General features: G+C 36.8%; 1 protein-coding gene across 1 annotated transcript in view; it reads left to right on the top strand.

Moving 5' to 3' along the window:
- Positions 1-2,664: 2,664 nt before the first annotated feature.
- YEATS2 (YEATS domain containing 2) overlaps positions 2,665-21,539 on the top strand; it is a 38,412-nt gene continuing 19,537 nt past the window's right edge. The window contains exons 1-17 of the mRNA XM_026701268.2: positions 2,665-2,800; positions 3,900-3,995; positions 4,415-4,528; positions 5,181-5,278; positions 5,357-5,464; positions 6,830-7,069; positions 7,973-8,088; positions 9,101-9,262; positions 9,680-9,791; positions 12,146-12,190; positions 13,920-14,097; positions 14,434-14,667; positions 15,632-15,790; positions 17,032-17,135; positions 18,325-18,432; positions 19,878-20,051; positions 21,201-21,459. Of these exons, the coding sequence (XP_026557053.2) occupies positions 4,429-4,528; positions 5,181-5,278; positions 5,357-5,464; positions 6,830-7,069; positions 7,973-8,088; positions 9,101-9,262; positions 9,680-9,791; positions 12,146-12,190; positions 13,920-14,097; positions 14,434-14,667; positions 15,632-15,790; positions 17,032-17,135; positions 18,325-18,432; positions 19,878-20,051; positions 21,201-21,459 (2,197 nt within the window). The 5' untranslated portion in view covers positions 2,665-2,800; positions 3,900-3,995; positions 4,415-4,428. The remainder of the gene's footprint in view (positions 2,801-3,899; positions 3,996-4,414; positions 4,529-5,180; positions 5,279-5,356; positions 5,465-6,829; positions 7,070-7,972; positions 8,089-9,100; positions 9,263-9,679; positions 9,792-12,145; positions 12,191-13,919; positions 14,098-14,433; positions 14,668-15,631; positions 15,791-17,031; positions 17,136-18,324; positions 18,433-19,877; positions 20,052-21,200; positions 21,460-21,539) is intronic.

Below are 21,539 nucleotides of genomic sequence, written 5' to 3'. Positions count from 1 at the left end.
GTTCCTAACGTTTAGAAGATCTTAATTCTATTGGGAAAAATACAATTTCCATAGCATCAGTATCATTGCCTGAATATTAGTTTGGAAGATAAAAGTTATTTTAATGTAGCTTTCAATTTCCAACAGGGCCAAATAGCGATGTTATTCATAAGTAGCAGATTTGTAATAATGAATGCTGGATTTCCATTTAACTTCTGTAAATAGACTTGTACAATCTTCCACATTAGGAATATATTGCTCTATGCTAAAATTCAAAATACTGTATTACTTAATACATTTAATATTTAAATTCAAATATCCTGATTAAACAGTTGACTAGAAGAAATGCTCTCTATTCAGCACATTCCCATGAATCGAGAAGTACATGACACATGAGATGTCTCACCAACTTATCAAACACAAATAGGCTAGCAAAAAGCAACCAGCTCTATCCCCCATCCAACAGGCCTTCCTAAAATCTTCTCATATCAAGACTGTTAGTCCTTTTCTATCTCAAGTCTTTACACAGGAAGGATGTAACACCAGCATCACCATAAACCATAAATATGACAAAAGCAGCAGCAGCAAACTGGACTATTTTAATCCCAAATCCATTGTGTAGAACAAAGAAAAGGGTGAACCAAGAAAAAGGACAGTCACCCAGCCACTGACCTGCTCCTACTTTCATTACCATTTCCATTTCCACTGAGCCATGGTGGAATTACAGTAGAATGCAGAATTGCAGTCTAACTCTGCCCACAGCCAGGCTGACTCAGACTTCCATCTTTCCGAAGTCAATAAAATGAGGACCTAGATTGTTGGGGCAACATGCTGACTTTGTAAACCACTTAGAGAATGCTGTAAAGCATTATGATGCAATATATAAGCCTAAGTGCTATTGCTATCTTAAACTCAGATGTCAAAAATCATCACAACCTCAAGTAACTGCTGGAATTTCCTAGATGTTGGCTGTCAGAAATAGCTGGCCCCAAATAGCTACGATCAGTCGATATAGAGGATACCATTAGTCCCACTGCTATAAAGCTGTCTTCTTAAATCTGAGTTCTCACAGTTTTGGCCCAACATGCCCAATGCCAACCAGCTGATAAGCAAACAAATTAACCTCCAACATCTCCACTGACTATTATCTTCGACATTTGTCCATGCCATTCAATATAAACATTTAGCTTTGATGCCATATTTAAAAAATCTACAAATTGTTATTGGACTATATTAATTTATCCCATCGAAGTATTTTTCACTTAGTATATAGTATGTTTCGTGTTTAAACTTAACTGAATTAAGTATTGTGCAGAAGAAAGTTGTGAAGCACTGTACTGTAACAATGCAATTATATTTTCTAGTCAAATATATTCATAAATTGTATAAAAACTCTTTAATAACCACCATGCAGCTATGTAGAGATTACAGCTATGAAATTAGGGGTCCTTGGTGCTCTCTGATATTGCTTGTTTTCTTGCAAACATTTCATTACCCAAATCTATGAAATCTTAGGTTATGTACATAGTTTCAAGTGCATTAGCGTAGTTAAATTTAAAAAATAAAAAAAATAGTGCGTGGAAAAGTTAATGGTCTGAAAACAGAGTTTCAGTTAGAGTATTTTGACAACTAAATTTTTAAAAATGTTACACATTTCTACTTTGGCTTATATTTTTAGAACTATTGGCAAAAATGATTAGAATATAAACAGCATATTATATATTTATATTAACTTACACCAATTGATGTATTTCATTTGCATTTCTTTGCTTGCAGTTACCTCAACTGCAACTCAGAACATCAGTAGAATTATGGAGGAATTTACTGATGTAGAGTGTATTTCTGCCAGGCACAAGCAACCAAACCAGCATGTGTCGAGTTCAAGATAACTATTTTATTGTATTCTGCCTATCATACAAGAATCTCCCCAGACCTCTCTTGGGATAATAGAAAAGACCCCATGGAAGAGGTGGGGTGTAAGCCCTAGGTTTTTTTGTCCTTGCACAACTGAAGACCAGCATGAGCCCTGGGTGGCAGTTTCCCAACACTTTCGTATTATTTTCAAATGTTCATTGCCATAGTTCATTCTGAATTGAGAAAAATGGTCCCTGGAAATTTTAAATGACATATCTTATGAGAACGATGGCCAACCAAGGTACAAGGCAACAATACAATGTACAAGGTTTGGGTCGCCGTCTTCATCTCATTCCTATGTATCTGTGGCTGGAAAGCTTCAGATTTGGTGTTTCTGGCATGCTAAAAACTTGGGAGAGCAGAAAAGTCCCTGCTCATCATATGTTACCACTTTAATAGCTGCGTACAGCATTCCACGCAGCTAACAATGAGTACGGTTAATAATCACAATAATAGTAAGAGGGCCAGCAAAAAAGGTCCTATAAAGAAGCCTAGTGATACAAACTTTGGGGAATTCTAAAAAGCCACTCAAACAAAATACCAACGCCCGGAAGAAGAAAAACTAAAAGGGGCACACATCAGTTTTCTTGTCCACTAGTCCAAGTCCTTTAGGTTAAAGCGGATGCAGAAATGAAGGTGAAGAGCCGCTCTCGGGCTTTGCCAAGAACACACCGCCCGGGCCACCACCACCACGGCCGCGGCCGCCTCCTGCAGGCATCGGCTTCTCCCAATGCCCGCCCCTTCTCCGCTCTCCGCCTGCGCAACCGCGCCCCTCGGTCGCCCTGAGAGGACGGAGCTGATGGCGGCTGCGCGCTGCAGGTGGTGGCCTCGCTAAGCGTTGAGTTGGTTAATGCTGAGGGACTGCCAGCGGCGGCCTTCCGGTTTTGTTTTGTTTTTAAGCAAGCCGGTGAGTTGTGCAGTTGCAGCCGGAGCCCCGCTTTATGCCTTCTGAGTTGAGAAGGGGCAAGGCGGTGCGTGAGTTTGGCGAGCGCCCCCTCCGGCTCGGGCTTGACTCTGGCAAAAGGCTGGGGGCTCTTGCAAGAAGCCGGAGGCAACTACCTCTGAAAGAGCCGGCTAAGTTTGCTCAGCGTCTAACTTCGTTGGGCTCCAGGGCTGGAAAACCGAAGTACCCCCTTTACGCCCATCATGCACTCCGATCCTAACGATGTTTACTTGGAAGGAGAAACGCTGAGTTTTCGTGAACTCTTGTTTGGAGCATACTTTAAATGTGCAACCTTGCAGACTAACTACGTTCCTTGAAAGTTCACATTGAGCTTAGTAGGACTTCCTGTTAAACACATGGGTAGCCCATGCCATTGTAGAGTTATGTCTACCTGTTTCCATTCATTTTAACTGGGTTAAGCATAACTTGATTGCACTGGATTGTGCTGTTACAAGAACAGCTCTGCATGTACTATTTGACATACTGTACCTGGATAGGAGTCCTGTCTGGGTACTTATTTTTAAATGCAGCTCATATTAAAATTATGATTTTGGATGGGGCTTAACCCCAGACACTATCTGGCACAGTTTTGAATATTTATAGGCATGCTAATTACAAAAATATATAAAATGTAGGCTGTATTCTGTCTTGATATCTGTTTTCCTTCAGTAATGTTTGTTCTGACGATCCTTACAAGGTGGTATCTAATTATCATTAAGGAGTTCTATTCAGTAGCAAATAAGTGCAGTTTTTGATACTCTATTGATGCTTATGTCTATTAGTCTTTGATGTTCCATGATAACATATCTGAATAAAACTGTTTTGCAGTAATGTATAAGGATAATGTTTCTGTATTCAGCTATTGGTGATAACTATTGGTGATAAAAGTTAAATTATTATTGTCTAATCTCCGTGATTATAAAATTTTAATATTTTTAAATGTTAAATTATAAACTAAGTGTTCAAAACTTGAGTGGATAACAGTTGTGCAATAAAACATGCTGAAAGACTGAGAAGAAAGTAAAATCTGTTTTCACCAATTAAAACCATTTTTATTTGATAGGACTAACTGAAAAAAAGCTTTGGGAGGAATCTAAAAAGCCTTCGGCCAAAGTGCAGACCATTAAAAGAAAATCAGATTTTGATTTATATGTCTAAGGTAAAAATATTTTGGGAAGATTTTTGTTCATTTATAATGGTATACTGGGTCTATGTGATATGTCTACACATTGCATATACATTTACTTTTCAGTAGAAAAGAAAGAGGAAAATAAAGGTTAGTTGTTGTAGAATTAAAACAAGTTGTGGTTTTCATAAACATGCAAGTATTGTTACAGTCTAAAATGTCATTTAGTGTCATCTTTTTTTCCCCAATTTTTAAAAAAATGAGTCTAGATCCATATAACTTTTCAGTGACCATAGCATATAGAAATCTTTAAAAATATTGATTTATTTTAGAATTCTTTACCTCTTGTTCAGACATGCTGGTCTTTTGTTCTCAATAAGAACTGGGTAATTCTGTAATGTAGCTTAGAACTTAGAACTTACAAATGCTATGTATTTGGATTGTTTCTCTAGTAAAGAAGACAAAAATGTCAGGTATCAAGAGAACTGTAGAGGAGATGGACCCAGACTATGAAGAGATCTCAGTTGCGCCTACAAACAAACATCATAAAGCATCAGAACAATCTGGTAAAAATTTATTTAAAAAATGAAGAACAGTACATGAATAAAAACCAAATTAAAATAAATCTTAAATCTCAATTTTTCCATTTTTTTCTTTCACAACTGTATTGACATGTTTTATTATGTTTTTGTACGATGTTGATCTTTTAGCATTTAAAATAATATGGGAATTGATCTAAGTATAATGTTGAGACCTTATTTATTACTAAAACTTTGGCAAATACATATATTATACGAAGCATAATATAACTTGGGAATCCAACAGTAGTGATTTATAAGTCATTTTTATGGCTTATTACAATTCATAGTTTAGTGAGACTCCAGCATTTTGTGTTTATGTAGGTCTTAATTATTCCTGTTATGAGTGACAATCAAGTCCTGCTGCTTCTTAATTTTCTTTGAGCAGTATTTAGATTTAAAAAATTACAGTGTTATAGTGTAAGTTACAAGTTACAGTGATTCCTTGAAATAGATGCATTATCTTTATATTATTTGTGTATAATCTGATGTTGTGGTTTTCTTTCAACCTAACCTGGTCAATCTGACATCACAAATACTTTTAGCTTATATGTGGAACATTTTTCCAGAAATGTTGCAAACAGTCTTAAATATCTTGAACGTAAAAATCTTAATTGTATGTAAATCTTAATTTACATAGCTCGAGATGCTGCAGTACAGAAGATTGAGGCAATTATTAAAGAACAGTTTTCTATAGAAATGAAAAATAAAGAACATGAGATTCAAGTGATCGATCAGGTATATGTTTATTATAAATTAATAAACAGAAGCAGGAATTTGTGCAGCCATTTCTTAAATGGATATTTATTTTGACAGCGGCTGATCGAAGCAAGAAGAATGATGGATAAACTACGAGCCTGCATTGTAGCAAACTACTATGCTTCTGCTGGACTCTTTAAAGTTGGGGAGATAAGTAGTGCACATGTGAGTATTGGCAAGTTACCTTGCCTTAATCTATATCAGGATTTCCCAGAGTGGTCAATGTTGACCCCCATGGTTTGATGGGATAATCCATTGATATTGTTATTTTTAGAGCCATTGCTTAAAGTAGTATTCATTAAATAATATTCATATAATGCTTGGGAGTCTATTAACAACCTGAAGCTTCATGAAGGGGGCAATGAACTGAAGTGTCGGGGAACTCTTGTTCCAAGTGTTAACATCCATCTATTTAAAAATACAAATTGCAAAGAAATTGTTGAAAAGAAGTACTAGTCCTAAACCATCAATGCATTTTAGGTGTCCCTCCAGATATTTTTAAACTTTATGCTGGCTAAGCACACTGGATATTATGGTATGGAAGGTTGTAGATCATATATTACTATAACTACTTGAGAGATTCCATTAAAGAAACAGAAGTAAACTTCAGTAGGAGAAAACTTGATTTTTTTTAAAAAAAAACAGCCTGTTTTTAGTTTGAGACGTTATTTTTTTTAAATAATAAAACACCAAACTATAAGATTAAAAACATGAGAAAAACAATTAAAGAGACTACCATGGAAGACGTTTATATCACGAACAAAGCAACTCTAAAAAAATGGCCAAGAATTGAAAATTAAAAGTTTTTTTCTTGTCTTTCTCTTATCAAAAAATTTCAGTTTATTATAAATTAACAAACAGAAACAGACTTCTCTGAAACTAGATAAATCTGCTTCTGATTTAGAGCAGTAGATTTCCAGCAGGCATTATTTCTCAACACCTGAAATTTTAGAGTAGAGAGTAAGCTAGATAGCTACCTTTCCTGTGAACACCTTGTTAAACAAGTTTTAGTGCTCTGTGTCAACCTCCAAAAATTATATGAATGAGCTACTTATAACAGCAGATCTGATGGTGTTGTAGTATTGCCATCTGATGTGGGGTTTTTTTTTTTTTTGCTATTCAGCCCCTAGCTCAGTAGTTCCATGTCCCATGCTCTTTATCCTTGGTTTCCTGCCTGCTGTCTCTTTTTTAAGAGGATCAAGAAGCATTTACTAGGAAAAGCTACAGAGATTCTGATTGTAGCTGTCTTTAAAATAGAACTGGGCTGAAAATAACTCCAGGATCTGAGGGATTTGCAATAAATCAGCAACAATTTTAACTTCCAGGTTTTTAATAAATAGGCCTGATTCTTCGAGTTTGCCTGCCTTTAGGTGTAATCAGTAATGGAATTCTCCGTAAGATCCATAGACGTGTTTTATGTACCAGATTGCAGGTGGCTGAATTTAGGAGGTTAGTTTTTTAAAAAAATCTGCAAGTCATCTGCTCTCTTCATTTATACTAAACAAACAAACAAACACTGTTCTATTTCAGGGAATGAAGACTTGTGATTCTATGGTTTTTAACCATCCAACCATCAAGAAATTTTTAGAATCTCCATCCCGATCATCTTCTCCTGCTAATCAGAGCTCAGAAACCCTGTCAGTCAATCATTCAGAGAGTGAATCATCTCAGCACATGGAATATATGTTGGGAAAAGACAATGGTAATTTGGATGTGGAAGAGAGAGTGCCAAGCAAACTTGACTTGACTCTGCGCAAGAATGCTGGACAGGTGATATGATAACAATGTGTTAAAATAATTTTCAGAAACAAAAGTTCTTTTGTAATAGCATGGCAAAAGGAATCCTTATGGGAAACTCTACAATTACCACTGTAAAGAACAAAACCATTTTCTACCTATCAGTATCTCCTGTTGGCGTAATCACATGTATGTGACCCTTCCCCTATCTGGTGCCCTCTCAATATTCAGGATGTTAATTTCCATAATTTCCAACTAATATGGTCAAAAGGAAATATGGGATTTCTAGTAATATAAAAGTATTAGCTTAAAGGATACTTCTGAAGTGTTCATAGTTTTAGCTTCCAGTTTATGTCACCTGAATAACAGTGTTTGTGCAGCTTTTAAAATATCCTAAGCAGAAAGAGATTAGGATTTTAAACTGTGAACATGGTCAATTTTCCTTAGAAGAGTGGAAGGCAGTTTTCATTTCCCAACACAATTGGGAATTTGATTAGTAGATTAAACACTCCCAGAAGTAGCCTGGAGTTCTCTCTTATATTCTTTTGATAGCATATACAGTTAACACTCACCAAGTTTAGTATAAACCCAGTGAAAGATCTTACAAATTGCATCATTGCTTTGCCATATAGTATAAGGAATTTTCAAAGAATCTTTTTTGTTTTAGATAAGAGTAACAGGAACATGTCAACTGTATACATGTAAATACATTATACATGTATTTAAGTATCTCTTTACATTGTAACATGCTCAAAACCAAATCTGATGATTTTGTAAGAACTGGATGCCATTTTTTACATTTAGCGATTATGTAAAGCTAGGTATAATTAAGCAGAAGAAAGGTTTGCACATATATTTTTTTAAATGCTTGCAACCTCCATCAAAAAAATTCTCCCTGAACATCCTTATATAGATTTCTAAACATTTCATCTTTAGGACATTTCTGGTGTTTCAAGAAATTATGAAGCAGAGCTAAGAAAGGCTGGTTTTTCAAATGAAGAGCATTCACGGTTATATGTGAAGAAAACAATAGTTGTTGGTAATGTTTCCAAGTAAGTATTCAAAATTTTTGTGTTTTTTTGTTTCTCTTTTCCTATCCATTCAAAATATGGATTGAAAGTAGAAGAGGGATTATCAAACTATGGAATTAGTAAAGTCCTTGGTGTCCTTGGTTTGCTTGCAGACTTTTCATTATCCAAGTTGATAACGTGTTATCAGTTATCAGTGTTAATATGGAATGGAATCAGTAAGCAAACGTATTTCCATTCTGTTCCAATAATATCTTAACCATTATTATTAGACAACCCTGTTGTTTCAGGGCAAGACTACCCTATATCATTCTTTCTTCATAGTAGTTCTGAAGGTAGAAGGCAGCTACTGGTTTCGATAACGTTGATTGGAAGTGCTCTGTGAAGCTAAGCTGCTATTCTTAATTCCTCCATGGAGTATATACTCCATTCTGACATTTCCTGGTGAACATTTCAGAAGGCATAAGTCAAGTAACTGGCTGGAGTACCTCACCATAGCTTCATGTGACACACCTGGCAAGAACACTCAGTGGGACAGTATAGATAAATAATGGTGCTTCGAGTTGCACTAGGCCTATTTCCCTCTCCAACCTGTATCAGAGAATTGACTGCTGCTTGAAGCCATAATTGCTAGCTCTAACCAGCACTTCCCAGGACTCAGAAAGAAAGGCTGGTGGAGGAAGTCTTTTTTTTATACATCTGTTTGTTAGTCACCTAAAAAGGACAGTATAATCTCTCTCCTTTTACTTTCTGATGTCATTCTTTATTTTCTCTTCCAGTAGAAAAAAGCCAGCAGTTTTTATTTTTTCCTGTAGGTGAAGGGAAAAGGAGGGCATTTTCCAGTGTAAAAGCAAGTATCTCCTCAGCTTTCTTTTCAGGAATGTCCAAACATTTTGTCAATGAGGAATTTTCCTGAAGAGACATTCTTCTCTGTCACAAAGAGAACCGTAACAGCCCTGAATTCCAGTATTTAGGATTGATTAATTAGTGATGGAGTAGAATTAATTTTGGTGGATTTTTTTTTCCTGTCTTCCAGATACATTCCTCCTGATAAGAGAGAAGAAAATGACCAATCCACTCATAAATGGATGGTCTACGTAAGAGGTTCCCGACGAGAGCCAAGCATTGATCATTTTGTTAAGAAAGTCTGGTTTTTCCTTCATCCCAGCTATAAACCTAATGACCTTGTTGAAGTCAGGTAAACACAGATTTCATTGAAATCACCTGAACGATTTGACTTCAAATGCTCCCTATTTTTTCTGCAACTTCCACATCTCTTGTATCTGTTAGTAACGTTCTGGATAGAATTGCTCCTTGAAGTAAAAAATGCACCACTTAATGGTACTCCTTGGGCACAAAACTATCAGTGGTACAAGCATTTCCCAAGCAGGCTAAGTAACTCGGAACACTGTTCTGTCAGTTCTTCTGGCTTGTCAGATATAGCATTTCCTAGATAGAAGGATTTCATTTCATGTATTTAGTTATTTTAAATTGGCATGACATTTTCATTTTCCCTGTTTCAAGACTCAGACATTTCTTGATTTTTTTTTCATTTTTGTTTTTTTATATATTTGTTAGAAGAAATAACTAAATCCTCCAATGTCCATATTTATAGAGAACCTCCTTTCCATCTGACGAGGCGGGGCTGGGGAGAGTTTCCAGTGCGGGTTCAGATTCACTTTAAGGATAGCCGAAACAAAAGGATTGACATTATACACCATCTCAAGGTAATACTGTAGTGTTCCATGATACAATGCCTAGTTTTGTTCCGCATCTCTTTTTTTTTTCTCAACCTTTTTCTCAAGGAAATAGTCAGGTTTTATAAGGTAAAATGAACATAAATAATGTGTATGAAAGATGTCTGAAATTTAATATGATTTTGGGGTTTTTTCCCAGTATACCAACTGTATGTTCTTGGAAAAAATAAAGGGCAAACCTAAAAATGGGCAAATGTAAAAGAGGTCTATAAGAGTAAAAGAAATTTTGTTTATAACTTCGTCTTACAAAGGAAAATTCAAGAGCAGAACCAAGAAAATAAATAATTCTAAAGGACTCCTTTCTGAAATAAAGAACCATAATAAATTGCATATGGTCATATGTGAACTATATGTGTGCACATATGGAGCTTCAAATAATGTTAAATGTAAGGGGTTGGGGTTTTTTTGCTAAGACGTAAGTGTAGAAGTCAGCAACTCTGGGAAAATACATAAATTTTAAAATATTCAGGTTTTTAAAACATCTGTACCCATAATGATTGTCAGTGCATAAATCAATGCATAACCAAGAATTGTTTCTGTCAGATTCAAGAGTTTCCCTCCTCCCCAGATAAAAAGGAAATCTTCCAGGATGATCCTTTTGTGACTGTCACAAATTATAGACTGTCATCTTGCAATCATTTGAGGATAGGTTCTCTCAATGGTGGTATTTACTCTTTGGAATTTTCTCCTCCCTAACACTCAGGAGCTGGCTACTGTTTTTCAGGCTTCCTTCAGCTGCTAAGATAACACTTTCAAGAATAAATTTCCAAAGTTATAGAAGGTCAGATAAGTAGGTTTATTGTAGAAAAGCTTTGAAGCCATTACAAAAGAATTAAAGCAACTGCAGTGTATCAACTGCTAGACGGGCTAGAATTAGCCTCCCGATACCAAATATTCTATCTCTTAATTTCTCAGTCAGTGAGTGACCTGGACTGTCCTCAGTATTTTAGTATTCCTCAAATGTTGGGTAGTTTTAATCCACTTTGAATTCATGTATTTGTTGTTATTTGGAAGTAGATCTAGTCGCTAGATGTTGTTTGAGCAGGAGACCTATTCCCTATGTACCTCCTGGTTTAGTAACAGACAGGTCTGCTATGAAACTGTTTATACATGGTTGTATAAGAACTCTGCTTTGGCACCTGTTGAAGCCTTATTTTGCTATCCTAGCCTTGAGACAACTAGTTTTCATCTCATATCCACTAATGAGTATGCTTTGCATTTTCTGTTTTAACACTGTTGTTTTATTTTGAGTTTTAGATTTGACTGTAAGCTGCTTAAATATTGTTAAAGTTATATGAAAGCTTTTAATAAAGCAGCATGCAAAAATTTTAAATGGCTAAATATCAACCCAATGTTAGGGCAAATGAACAAGAATTAGGCCATTAATAAATAGTCATTACTTTACTATTGAAAAAAAGTAATCCATGTATGGAAGATTTTAAAACACATACGTAGTTTCCTTGTAATTTTGCAGTTAAATATTTTACCTTTACATAATACTATTTTCTCTTTGGGGAGCCTTTTGGGGGAGAAAATGTCCTTGGTTAAAAACTATTTTGCATTTCTTTTGCCTTCTTTGGAAATTTAAAATTTATTGCCATCCATTAAGCTATTTACTAAATGTCACCGTCTCTCTTGCTTCCCACATCTTGAAATTATGGCGAATCCACGGTGCATATTAATCCTGCCTTCCTGTAGTGAATTGGAGCTATTCCTGGTGTTGTATCACCTGCAAATCAGAGGCACATAATGGAGATGCTGAGCAGCTCCATGGGCTGCTATGGAGCCTTTCCCCCTTAGCTGTCTCTCATTGTGACCCTGATTCATTACAGTTTCTTTTAATGCTTCATTTCATGTAGCTTGAATTCATCTTTTATACTGCATTGTAAGATTCCATTGTCTTGAAAGACATTGACTCAAGTCTTTTTTTCTTTCTTTTTTCTTTGCATATCCAGTGAAAATAGAACAAATATAAAATACTTGGAAAGAACAAATACATAAATTCAAAGTGGATTCAAACTAACCAACATTTGAGGAATACTAAAATGCCGAGGACAGTCCAGGTCCCTCACTGATTGAGAAATTAAGAGATAGAATATTTGGTATTGGGATGCAAAAAAATTTTAATATGCTGATTTTTTATTAAATGATTGTTTAAAAATAAATGATTGTTTAAAAATAGTTAAAACAAAACAATACAGCTTTTTTAATATTTGAATTTGGGGAAGAAGCATCAAGGTTTGTATGTATTGAAATGGTTTAACAGATAATTCGTGTCAAAAACAGGATTTGTTTTTAAAAAACTTATTTTTTGTTTCTTACAGTTGGATAGAACATACACTGGTTTACAGACACTAGGGGCTGAAACGGTAGGGCTTTGTTTATACTTTGCTTAAATTTTTAAAAATGGTGGTAGAAAAAATGAGAGACTTTCTTGGGTTTATTTAAAAATATCCACAATAAGTATCTTTCATAATGCCAAAGTACAAAGTCTATTTAATTTATGTATTATTGAATAGTATTATTGGATATGTGTCATTGAACAACAAATCCATTATATTGGCCAGCATAACCAATGGTGACAATTGTTCAAAGTTGCAACATCTGGAGGGCCACATGCTGTCTATCCCTAATCTAGAAGCTTCAGCAAATGGAAACTTTGTAACTTGAACTAATATTGCAGAATCATGGTGGATTTTTTCCTGTGGGTGGAAAATATAAGACACACCACCCAGATCTTTGTCTGAGAAACTAACCTGAAAATCTGAGAGAATGTGTGGTTTTCTCCATGTTGTTTTACACATACTGCATTGTCCGGTTCTGTTAGCCTTTTGAGGTAGTCCAGACAAGAAGCACAACAATGAAAGATAGCTACATCTTTATTATAAGATTACATTAACAGAATCTTGCAAGTTTGAAAGAATTCCTTCCCTCCTCTTTTGCTGTCTGGAAAAATAGGGAAATCCCTTCTGAAACACTTCCAGGGTTGGATTCTACCAGTTTGGACTGGTTCTATAGAACCGCTTGTTACGATTCTGTGCAGTTCAGAGAACCAACAAATGGTGCTCCTGTCTGGCCCCGCCCCTCTCCGCCCGCCCCTTCCTTCCCTGCCCAGTAGTCCTTATCGCCCACGCACAACATTGCATGCATGCCTGACCACTGACTGCTTTCTTCCCCGCTCAGTCACTCCTTAAGGTATTTTTTTCCCTTCCAACCATCAGCTGTTCCTATGATCAGCTGTGCCAGGATTCCCCTCGCTTACTTACTGCTTCGCCCAGGAGGCTTCCCTGAGGCCCAGGAAGGCAAAAAATGGAGGGGGCGCAGCAGCAGCACACACCCCATACCCCCCTCCATTTTTGGTCTTCCTGGGCCTCAGGGAAGCCTTCTAGGAGCAAAAGCGCCTCACCAGGAGGCTCCCCTGAGGCTCAGGAGGCCCCAAAACAGAGCGTAGGGGGTTGCTGCATGCCCTCATGCTCAGGTTTTTTTCCTTCCTGAGCCCCAGGGAAGCCTTCTGGGAGAAAAAAACAACCCCTCCAGGAGGCTCCCCTGAGGCGCAGGAGGCCCCCAAACAGAGTTAAGGGGGTTGCATGCCTCCCCCCCGCTCAGTTTTTTTCCTTCCTGAGCCCCAGGGAAGCTTCCTGGGAGCAAAAACGCGCCCCCCAGGAGGCTTCCCTGAGGCCCAGAAAGCCCAAAAAAAGGGGGAAGGGGGAGTGCTGCAAAAAAAAAAAAAAAGCCACGTCCACCCAGTCATGTGACCACACCCAGCTAGCCACATCCACAGAACCAGTTGTTACAAAATTTGAATCCCACCCCCGAACACATCCCATGCCCTCTCTGCTTCTGTGGAGTTTTGCATGACAATAGTCTAGTCTATGGGTCTTCAACCTGTCTCCCAAGGTTTATTCCCACATACTATTACAGGTTCACACCAGAGTTCAGCAGTAAGTCACAATTCTCCAGGCATTTTGAATGCAGAGGGCCCAGCATCATGTATATTTTAATATCAAGTTGTTATGAAGTTCTTTGAATTTAATCGACTAAAAAACTATAATAAAATTGTCAGTTGCCCAGCAGTAGTTTTCCTTCTCTTTTGAAAAGGTTGTGGATGTTGAGTTGCATCGGCATTCCCTTAAAGAAGAATACCAGTCATCGGATTCTGATCTTTCTGATGCTCCCAACTCATTGCATTTGCCATTGAATATGCCAGCACCTATGAAAGCATCTTCACCGATAAAACAAGTGCATGAATCCATCACAGAAGTTTCTCTTGAAAAAGGTAAAGATGTATGCCCTTCTGTCTGAATCGGGATTATATTCATACATTGTTGAACACAACTGGGATTCTCAGTTTGATTGGATATTTTCTTTCTCTCGGGGAAAATTTGTCCCTAATTATAGGTAGTTTCAATGGCAAAGACATTATAGAAATTCAAATCCTGTCCTTCTAAGTAGGAAAGTCCTTCGGGTTTTTTTTTTTTAATAAATGAATCAATTTCAAGAGGTTTTCAGCAGAATGAAGCTTTTTTGCCCTGCATATTTTTGTTTAAATTGATATATTTATCAAGAAAACCTTGCACCTTTCTTGTCTTCTCCCTTTACATTTCCACACTAGGGCTCAGTGCTGAAGCTGAAAGGCATACAACCTTTTACGCCCTGCCATCATCTTTAGAGCGGACTCCCACTAAGCTCACAAGTCAGAAAGTCGCTTTTGGCTCCCACAGCAACTCAGCTTTTCAGCCAATTGCAGCCAGTTGCAAAATAGTGCCTCAGGGTCAGATCCCAAACCCTGCTGAATCTCCAGGCAAGTCTTTCCAGCCCATCACCATGAGCTGCAAGATTGTGTCAGGTATGGATAATTTGAGGCATATTTTAACATGGTAAGACTGTGGAAAACATTTGAAGTAGGTGTTCTAAAAAGCATGTTTGCATGCATAACTCTTTCAAACTGTTTGCATGCATAACTCTTTATTTTAGAAAGACTGTACAGCTTCTCTTGCTCAGAATTCTGAGGATATGTGTGCATATTCACTGCTTTTGCTTTGCTTGGAGTCCCAGACTATTCATGCATGCATGGGCAAATAGGGACAATCTTCATACTGGCAGGACTAATTCTTTTAGAGGATATGGCTTCTTCAAGTAGATGCACTTTATTCATGACGATGCACTTTCTGAAGTGCCTTTTTCATTTGTTTTGCTTGGGCCTATTACATTTACATCTAATGAAAATAAGCCAGCTTACTTCGTATTGAAACTGTTATATTTACTTGGGGGATGGGGTGAGGAGGGCAACCGTGGCAAATATGCCACTGGAATGAAGTCTGGTGTGTGGTGTTACTTAGTGCACACTGCCCTCTCTTGCTGCTTCCTCTTCCTCCTTCCCTCCCTCTTCCTCTCCCTCTCTGACTCACACAAAACTGTCCATCTGTGAGGTAGGCTTACTTTTACTTTACTAAAATCAGGTCTCACAAATAGAAAGTATTCCTATTTATTGTAAAGGACATAGTGGTAAGATATAATGAATAGCCATAAGCTTTGTGTAAAGAATACAAAAAGGCTTAGCTTGGAAGAAGCCTCACAGGGTTTGCTATATCTGTTGTAATGAATAAAACATGACATTTTTAGATGCTACATCTCCCTGTCATTAGAGGAGCATATTTCAGGAAGCAATGCGCTAAAAGTTTGATTTTCAGGACTATTTTTTATCCTTTTAATAATTGAATCAGTTCTATATTTGAATTGTATATTTGCTATTTATGTGCGTTGTAATTTAGGCATATGTGTCTCATATATAATGGAATGCGTTTCTTTAGGTTCTCCAATATCAACCCCAAGTCCTTCTCCACTACCTCGTACCCCAACATCCACTCCAGTGCATATGAAACAAGGAGCTGGGACCCCTGTAGTTAGCAACCCTTATGTTATTGTGGACAAGCCGGGCCAGCCAATTGGAGCATCAGTCACAAATGCAGGTGTGTTAGTATAGTTTCATTTTCCATTTCTTCTTGCTAAGTCAGTCATCTTGTTTAGAAGGCAAAATACCAAATGAATCTCTTTCCCAACACATTGAACAAAGATACATGTCTTTCATTCCTTTTTTTAATGTAGTGTAAGAAAAATTATACGTCTATTTTTAATTTGTTTTCTTATGTACTTTTTCATAAAAACTTACATGACTGTATCATTAGTTCCATGATAACTTTATTCACATCTGTTCCTGTTGATCAACTGGATTTCAAATCAATAATTGATGGTTATCAAGCAAATATTTTGTTTGTTTCTTAGGGATATACTTAAATGGTCTAAGTCTGAACTGAAACTATGTTTTCTGTACCTTCAGGAAAAACCCATGTTTCAATCCAGAAAGAAATGTTCCTGGGTTTGGGAGGATGGGAGAATAGAAAAAGTTCAAGTGGGTGGGTGAGCTATTGGGTTCCTGTTGGCCTTGGCATAAAGTATAAAATACCCAACTGACCTGCCTGTTCTCCCCTCCCAATGCCCCTCACAATCTTTCCAACATTTTCCTCTTCCTACTGCTCCTTAACTATGGCCACTGCCAGTGCTTTTGGCATCATGTGAAAGTTTGAATGTGGTTGTTATACAGTGTATTGATTGAAAACTTCCCTTGCTAATCATAGGTTATTTTCATGTTGCTACAATGTCAATTCATGCCTTTCTTTTCAATAAAGGTCATTCCTTTGTGTTTCTATTTATACTTACCTAGCAGTTGATTAATGCTAGTTTTAAAGAGGAAGTAATTGAGAGCTTCCTGTCCCTCTCACTTATATTTTGCTTTGTTCTGGTTGGACTGCCACTGCAGTTTCGCTAATGCTGCATCTAGTAAAGCAGTGTACATGTGCAAGAAATTGATGGTCTTCTCCCAAATTTTCCGGTATTGAGTTAAAGAAGTTGATTGATGAATGAGTCTTTCCTCTGTATCATATGGAGGGTAATAAATGACTTTCGGCTAATAAACTACATTCATGTTATTGGTAATGCTAGCCAGCTGGTGCCATGCTAGATTTTCTGCAATTTCCAGAATTTCCAAGTTGGCATGGCTAGAAGAATTCTGGGAGCCATAGTGCCAACATTGCCAGAGGATACTTAGTTACGGCAACTGTACTGCAGTCCTCTTTAACACGAATGTATCTTGTATCAGAATAGCAGAATGTGTATTACATACTAATGTCTGCTATATTTTTCATAAATCTAGGTAGCCCTGCTAGTAAAGTTACAAGTGCTTCTCAGTCTTCTCATGGGACAAGTTCTCCAGTCTCAAAAATTCATGGGAGCAGTTTTGTATCTTCTACAGTAAAGGTACAGACATTTTGCTAACTTTTCTATTCTTTTAATAATTTTCTATAAATTTGGATGCAACATACTCCACTTTTACTTTCTTACATCTTTTTAACAGGGGACATGCTCCTACAACCATGTACATGTAAAGTTTTTCATTTAGAATGTTAGTTAAATAGTATCTATCCTCTCTTATTATATCATGTTGGCTCTTCTTAAATTTGTCAAAGTGTGCCATGAGTTCTCCCACCCCAAATCTGTACATAATGGATTGTTTCTAGTACTTTGGGCTTCTGTTACAGCCCGTTCATTACAGCCGTTCATTTAGGGGGGTGTTCAAAGTTACAACAACCCTGAAAAAAATGTCTTATGACTGTTTTTCACACAACTGTCTCAGCATCCCCACAGTCATGTGATCAAAATTCAACGATTTGGCAAGGGGTATATATTTATGACGGTCACAGGGTTATGTGATCACCTTTGGTGACTTTCTGATAAGCAAAGTCAATGGGGAAGCCAGATTCATTTAACCATGTTACTAACTTAACAACTGTAGTGATTCATTTAACAACTGTTGCAAGTAATGTCATAAAATGGGGCAAAAGTCACTTCACAACTGTCTTAGCAACAGAAATTTTGGGCTCAACTGTGGTCCTATGTTGAGGACTATCTGTATTATTGGTTTCCAACAATTAATCAATTGAAACTAAATCGGCTTTGTACAGTGGTCATTGTACCATAACTGAAAACAAAAGGATTACCTGTATTTAACCAAAAATTAAAGTAGTTAAAACTAATGCAGTTCATTATATTTCTTTATTACAAAAGCATACAGTTTGAAGTCCAAAAGTCACCCACATATCCATAAAAGTTTTTGGGAAAGTCTTGGTGCCTTTCAAATTTTAATTTTTACTTTCCAGAAGATAAAAATATTAATTAAATATAAACAAATCATGTCAATTATGTATCATCAACAATTCCTTTTTAAGTTTTTTTTTTCTAACCTAACCAAAGCAAGGCTGCTTAATAGCCAAGAATGTTCCTCAATCTGAAAATTACTGCAATCTCTTGTTTCCTGTTCCTGTAAAAGAAAATTAGATTCTTTATTTTTATCATAGATAAGTCTATTGTTTGAAACTAAATCCAGTGCTTAAAAAGAAGAAATGGCTGCATAGTTAGCTTAACCACCTGCTGTGTGTATTCATTCTAGCAAGAGGACTCTCTGTTCGCAGCCATGCCACCTCTTTGTCCAATTGGGAGTCACTCCAAGGTACAAAACCCTAAATCTGTGACAGGAGCACCCGGAACATTTACAAAGGTATTATTCTCTTTACTGTGCATGGTGCAGTTTTGTTTCATAAAGAGAGTTACCGTGGAGCTTTCTGAGTTTTATCCTTGATAGGCTTTGTTGTTACTTGTTTCTTAGGTTTCTGGCATTACATACAAACATACATTATTTCCTACTCAGACAATGGCAGGGGGTTTCCTTCATTGCTTTCTCATTTTGCTCTCTCATAAGATATCTTCAGGTAAATAGGCTGAAGCATTTGCAAACGTAACTGCATAAGTGAATATTATTTTGAAGAATTTACATTTATTTCTAAATGTAGAAATAAATTCTACATTTAGTATAGACCACTGGTACATTCAGATACTAGGTCAGTGAATGTATTCCAAAAGCCAGATAATAAGAACATTATTATAGCAATAATCTTAGTGGAAAGCATATCTAATACTCCTTCCTTCTTCCATTTTCTCCATAATAACACTCCTTTGAGGTAGATTGGGCTGTGAAAGAGGGACTAGCCCCAAATCTCCCAGCTGGCTTTCATGCCTAAAATGAGCCTAGAATGACAGCTAATAATTTAAATTTTTTTTTACTCTTTTATGCTTTTACGTGATAGACCAATTGTCAGGAAAAACATTTACGTGTGTGTTCTACGAATTTGGGGGGGTATTTCATACTTTCTACCAGCTTTTCTGAGTGATATTTTTTTTCTTTTATTGCTACATTGCTTCAGTGTGACATTCATTTCTTTTTAAAAGGATACTTTGAATCTTTTTGAACCAATACATTAATTATTATAACCTCTCAAAATTGCTTTGTAGTGTTTTTATTGTTGCTTGTTGTAGTTTTATTTTTTATTCTTTTGTAACTTAAATATGGATTTTAAAGGCACAGTTGTATTGATTCGGAATTCATGCTGAATCAGGCAGGCAATCTTACAGAAGAAAAAAGTGCAATTTTAAATGGGAAATTGAATAATATAAGCAAAATAAAAAAGTGGGTGCATCTATCAATATTTGAGCAGATTTCTCCTTTTCTGACTATTATTCCTTCATGTTCCGGCTGGGACAGGGGATTACTTTTATCACTTCTAAGCCAGCATAGAAAATGAACTGATCCTCAAATCTCACAGTAAATCAAGAGATCAAGGATCTAGTGCAGGGGTGTCAAACTTGCTGCACCATGGGGGCGTGACGCAACATATTGTGACTTTTCCCCTCTTTGCTAAACTGGGCATAGGCGTAGACAACGCATGACACATCCGGCTCGCAGGCCGTGAATTTGATTCCCCCGATCCAGTGGATCCAAAGCTGCTTCCATTTGGGGGCCTCTCAGTTTCTCTTGCTGGTGGGATATAGATCTGTAGAATTTTCTGTGGGCATTATTGTAGGGAGCATCAGCCAACTCCTTAACCCTTCATTTGAAAGGTAAGGTCTGCTCCACAAAATCTTAATTTCGTTGTGATTTATTTGAAGGTGATAATAAAACAAGAACCTGGAGAACTGCCCCAACATTCTCCAGTGGCAGCAACCGGAGCAGCCTCTCAGGCCTCACTACCACAGTACATGACTGTGAAAGGGAGCCATGTGATTGCTTTATCACCCCAGAAACAGATTGTGAGCACTGGAGAGGGATCCACTTCATCAAAGGTGCCGGATTTTTTTTCTTCTTTTCCCCTCTAGCAGTTTTGTAGTAAGTCCATTGTTTTACTCCATGCTCTTGTTCTTTTGAACTAGGTAATACCGGAAGCTTTAAATAGATAGGAATGCCCTTCAAATACCTATTTTGTTCTTTAAATTATAACATTATTAATTTGAGGAAAAATAACTGTATTTAATTCATTATCATGGCCTTCAACTGTTTGATATACTAGGCCTATCCTTAATTCCAAATTGTTTTTCTTTGGGTAACACTTTCTGTTTCCCCCTTTCCTTGTTTATGTGCTTTCACGTGTATCATATAGTTGTTAGAATTTCATTAGAGAAGCTGCATCTTTTTCTAGCCTTGCACAATCTTAGGAAACTAGATGTTAACACTGGTTTTGAGAAATATGCACTAGTTTCTGGATAGTTCCCTAGTCTTGTCATCTTTTTATCTTCAAAATAACTTGAAAGCCAGTTACCTTAAAGGCTATATTTTCACAAGCTCACCTTTCTGAAATTTGAGATTTTCCACTGATGTTTCTTGGAATATCAGCAAGATCAAGTTGATGATGGCAAAGGAGATGGCTTTTTCAGCAGTTACAGAGCTTAGTTCCCAAAGATGCTTACTGGTTTCCCTTTTATCTCTCACCTGCTGACTTAAGCTACTTCTGATCTCACAGCATTTTTATTAAGCTCATTCTAATATGAAAAATTACAGGGGTTTGAAATATTGAAAGGAATCTTGCTACACAGTTAAATATTGGGTTATTTTAATTGTTTTATATTCTTTTTCTCAATGATTGTAATAAAACAAAATGCACTGCTCTAGGATAAATATGAGCACATAGAAATGAATAGAGTCCTTTTCTTTATCTAAGTCATCTATAAAGATCCTTCTATACAGTATTTTAGAAATTGTTAACTGTTTGAGGCTGTTAGTTATTTGAGCAATAGAATTAGTACATAACTAGCACCAGAGAGGGTTTTTTTTTCTAAACATGCATAATCATCCTGAATTAGTCATTTTGCCTGTGTTCCACACAATTTCCAGTTTAGTTCCAACCTTTGACAGAATATCACTTTTATTTAGTTGATGTTAATACATTAGCTCTGTGTATATTGTGTTATGTCTATTTTTATTTTTTCCTTCTCTAGATTGTTAGTGTTCCAGTTGGGTCTACTTTACCATCATCAGTCAAGCAAGCTGTGGCCCTCAGTGGAGGACAAATACTTGTAGCAAAATCAAGCCCTTCAGTCACAAAGACAGCTGGTGGAAAACAAATTGTAACTCAAGGAGTCGCGAAAGCTATTGTGAGTAGTGGAGGAGGAACCATTGTTGCTCAGCCTGTGCAGACTTTAACAAAAGCTCAGGTTCCATCAACAGGAGCTCCAAAAACTGGATCCCAAGGTTCAGGTAAAGTGGGTTTACTTTTTGAAATGTCAAACTTCCAAATCTAGTCGATAACCTGCATGCTCTGTTTATCTTTCTCCTTA

The sequence above is a fragment of the Pseudonaja textilis genome, chromosome 4 (assembly GCF_049901715.1).
Source record: "Pseudonaja textilis isolate UNSWEBS1 chromosome 4, rPseTex1.2, whole genome shotgun sequence".
Taxonomy (NCBI): Eukaryota; Metazoa; Chordata; class Lepidosauria; order Squamata; family Elapidae; genus Pseudonaja; species Pseudonaja textilis.
The sequence above is the reverse complement of the archived record's forward strand: the minus strand, read 5'-3'. Positions and strand labels throughout refer to the sequence as shown.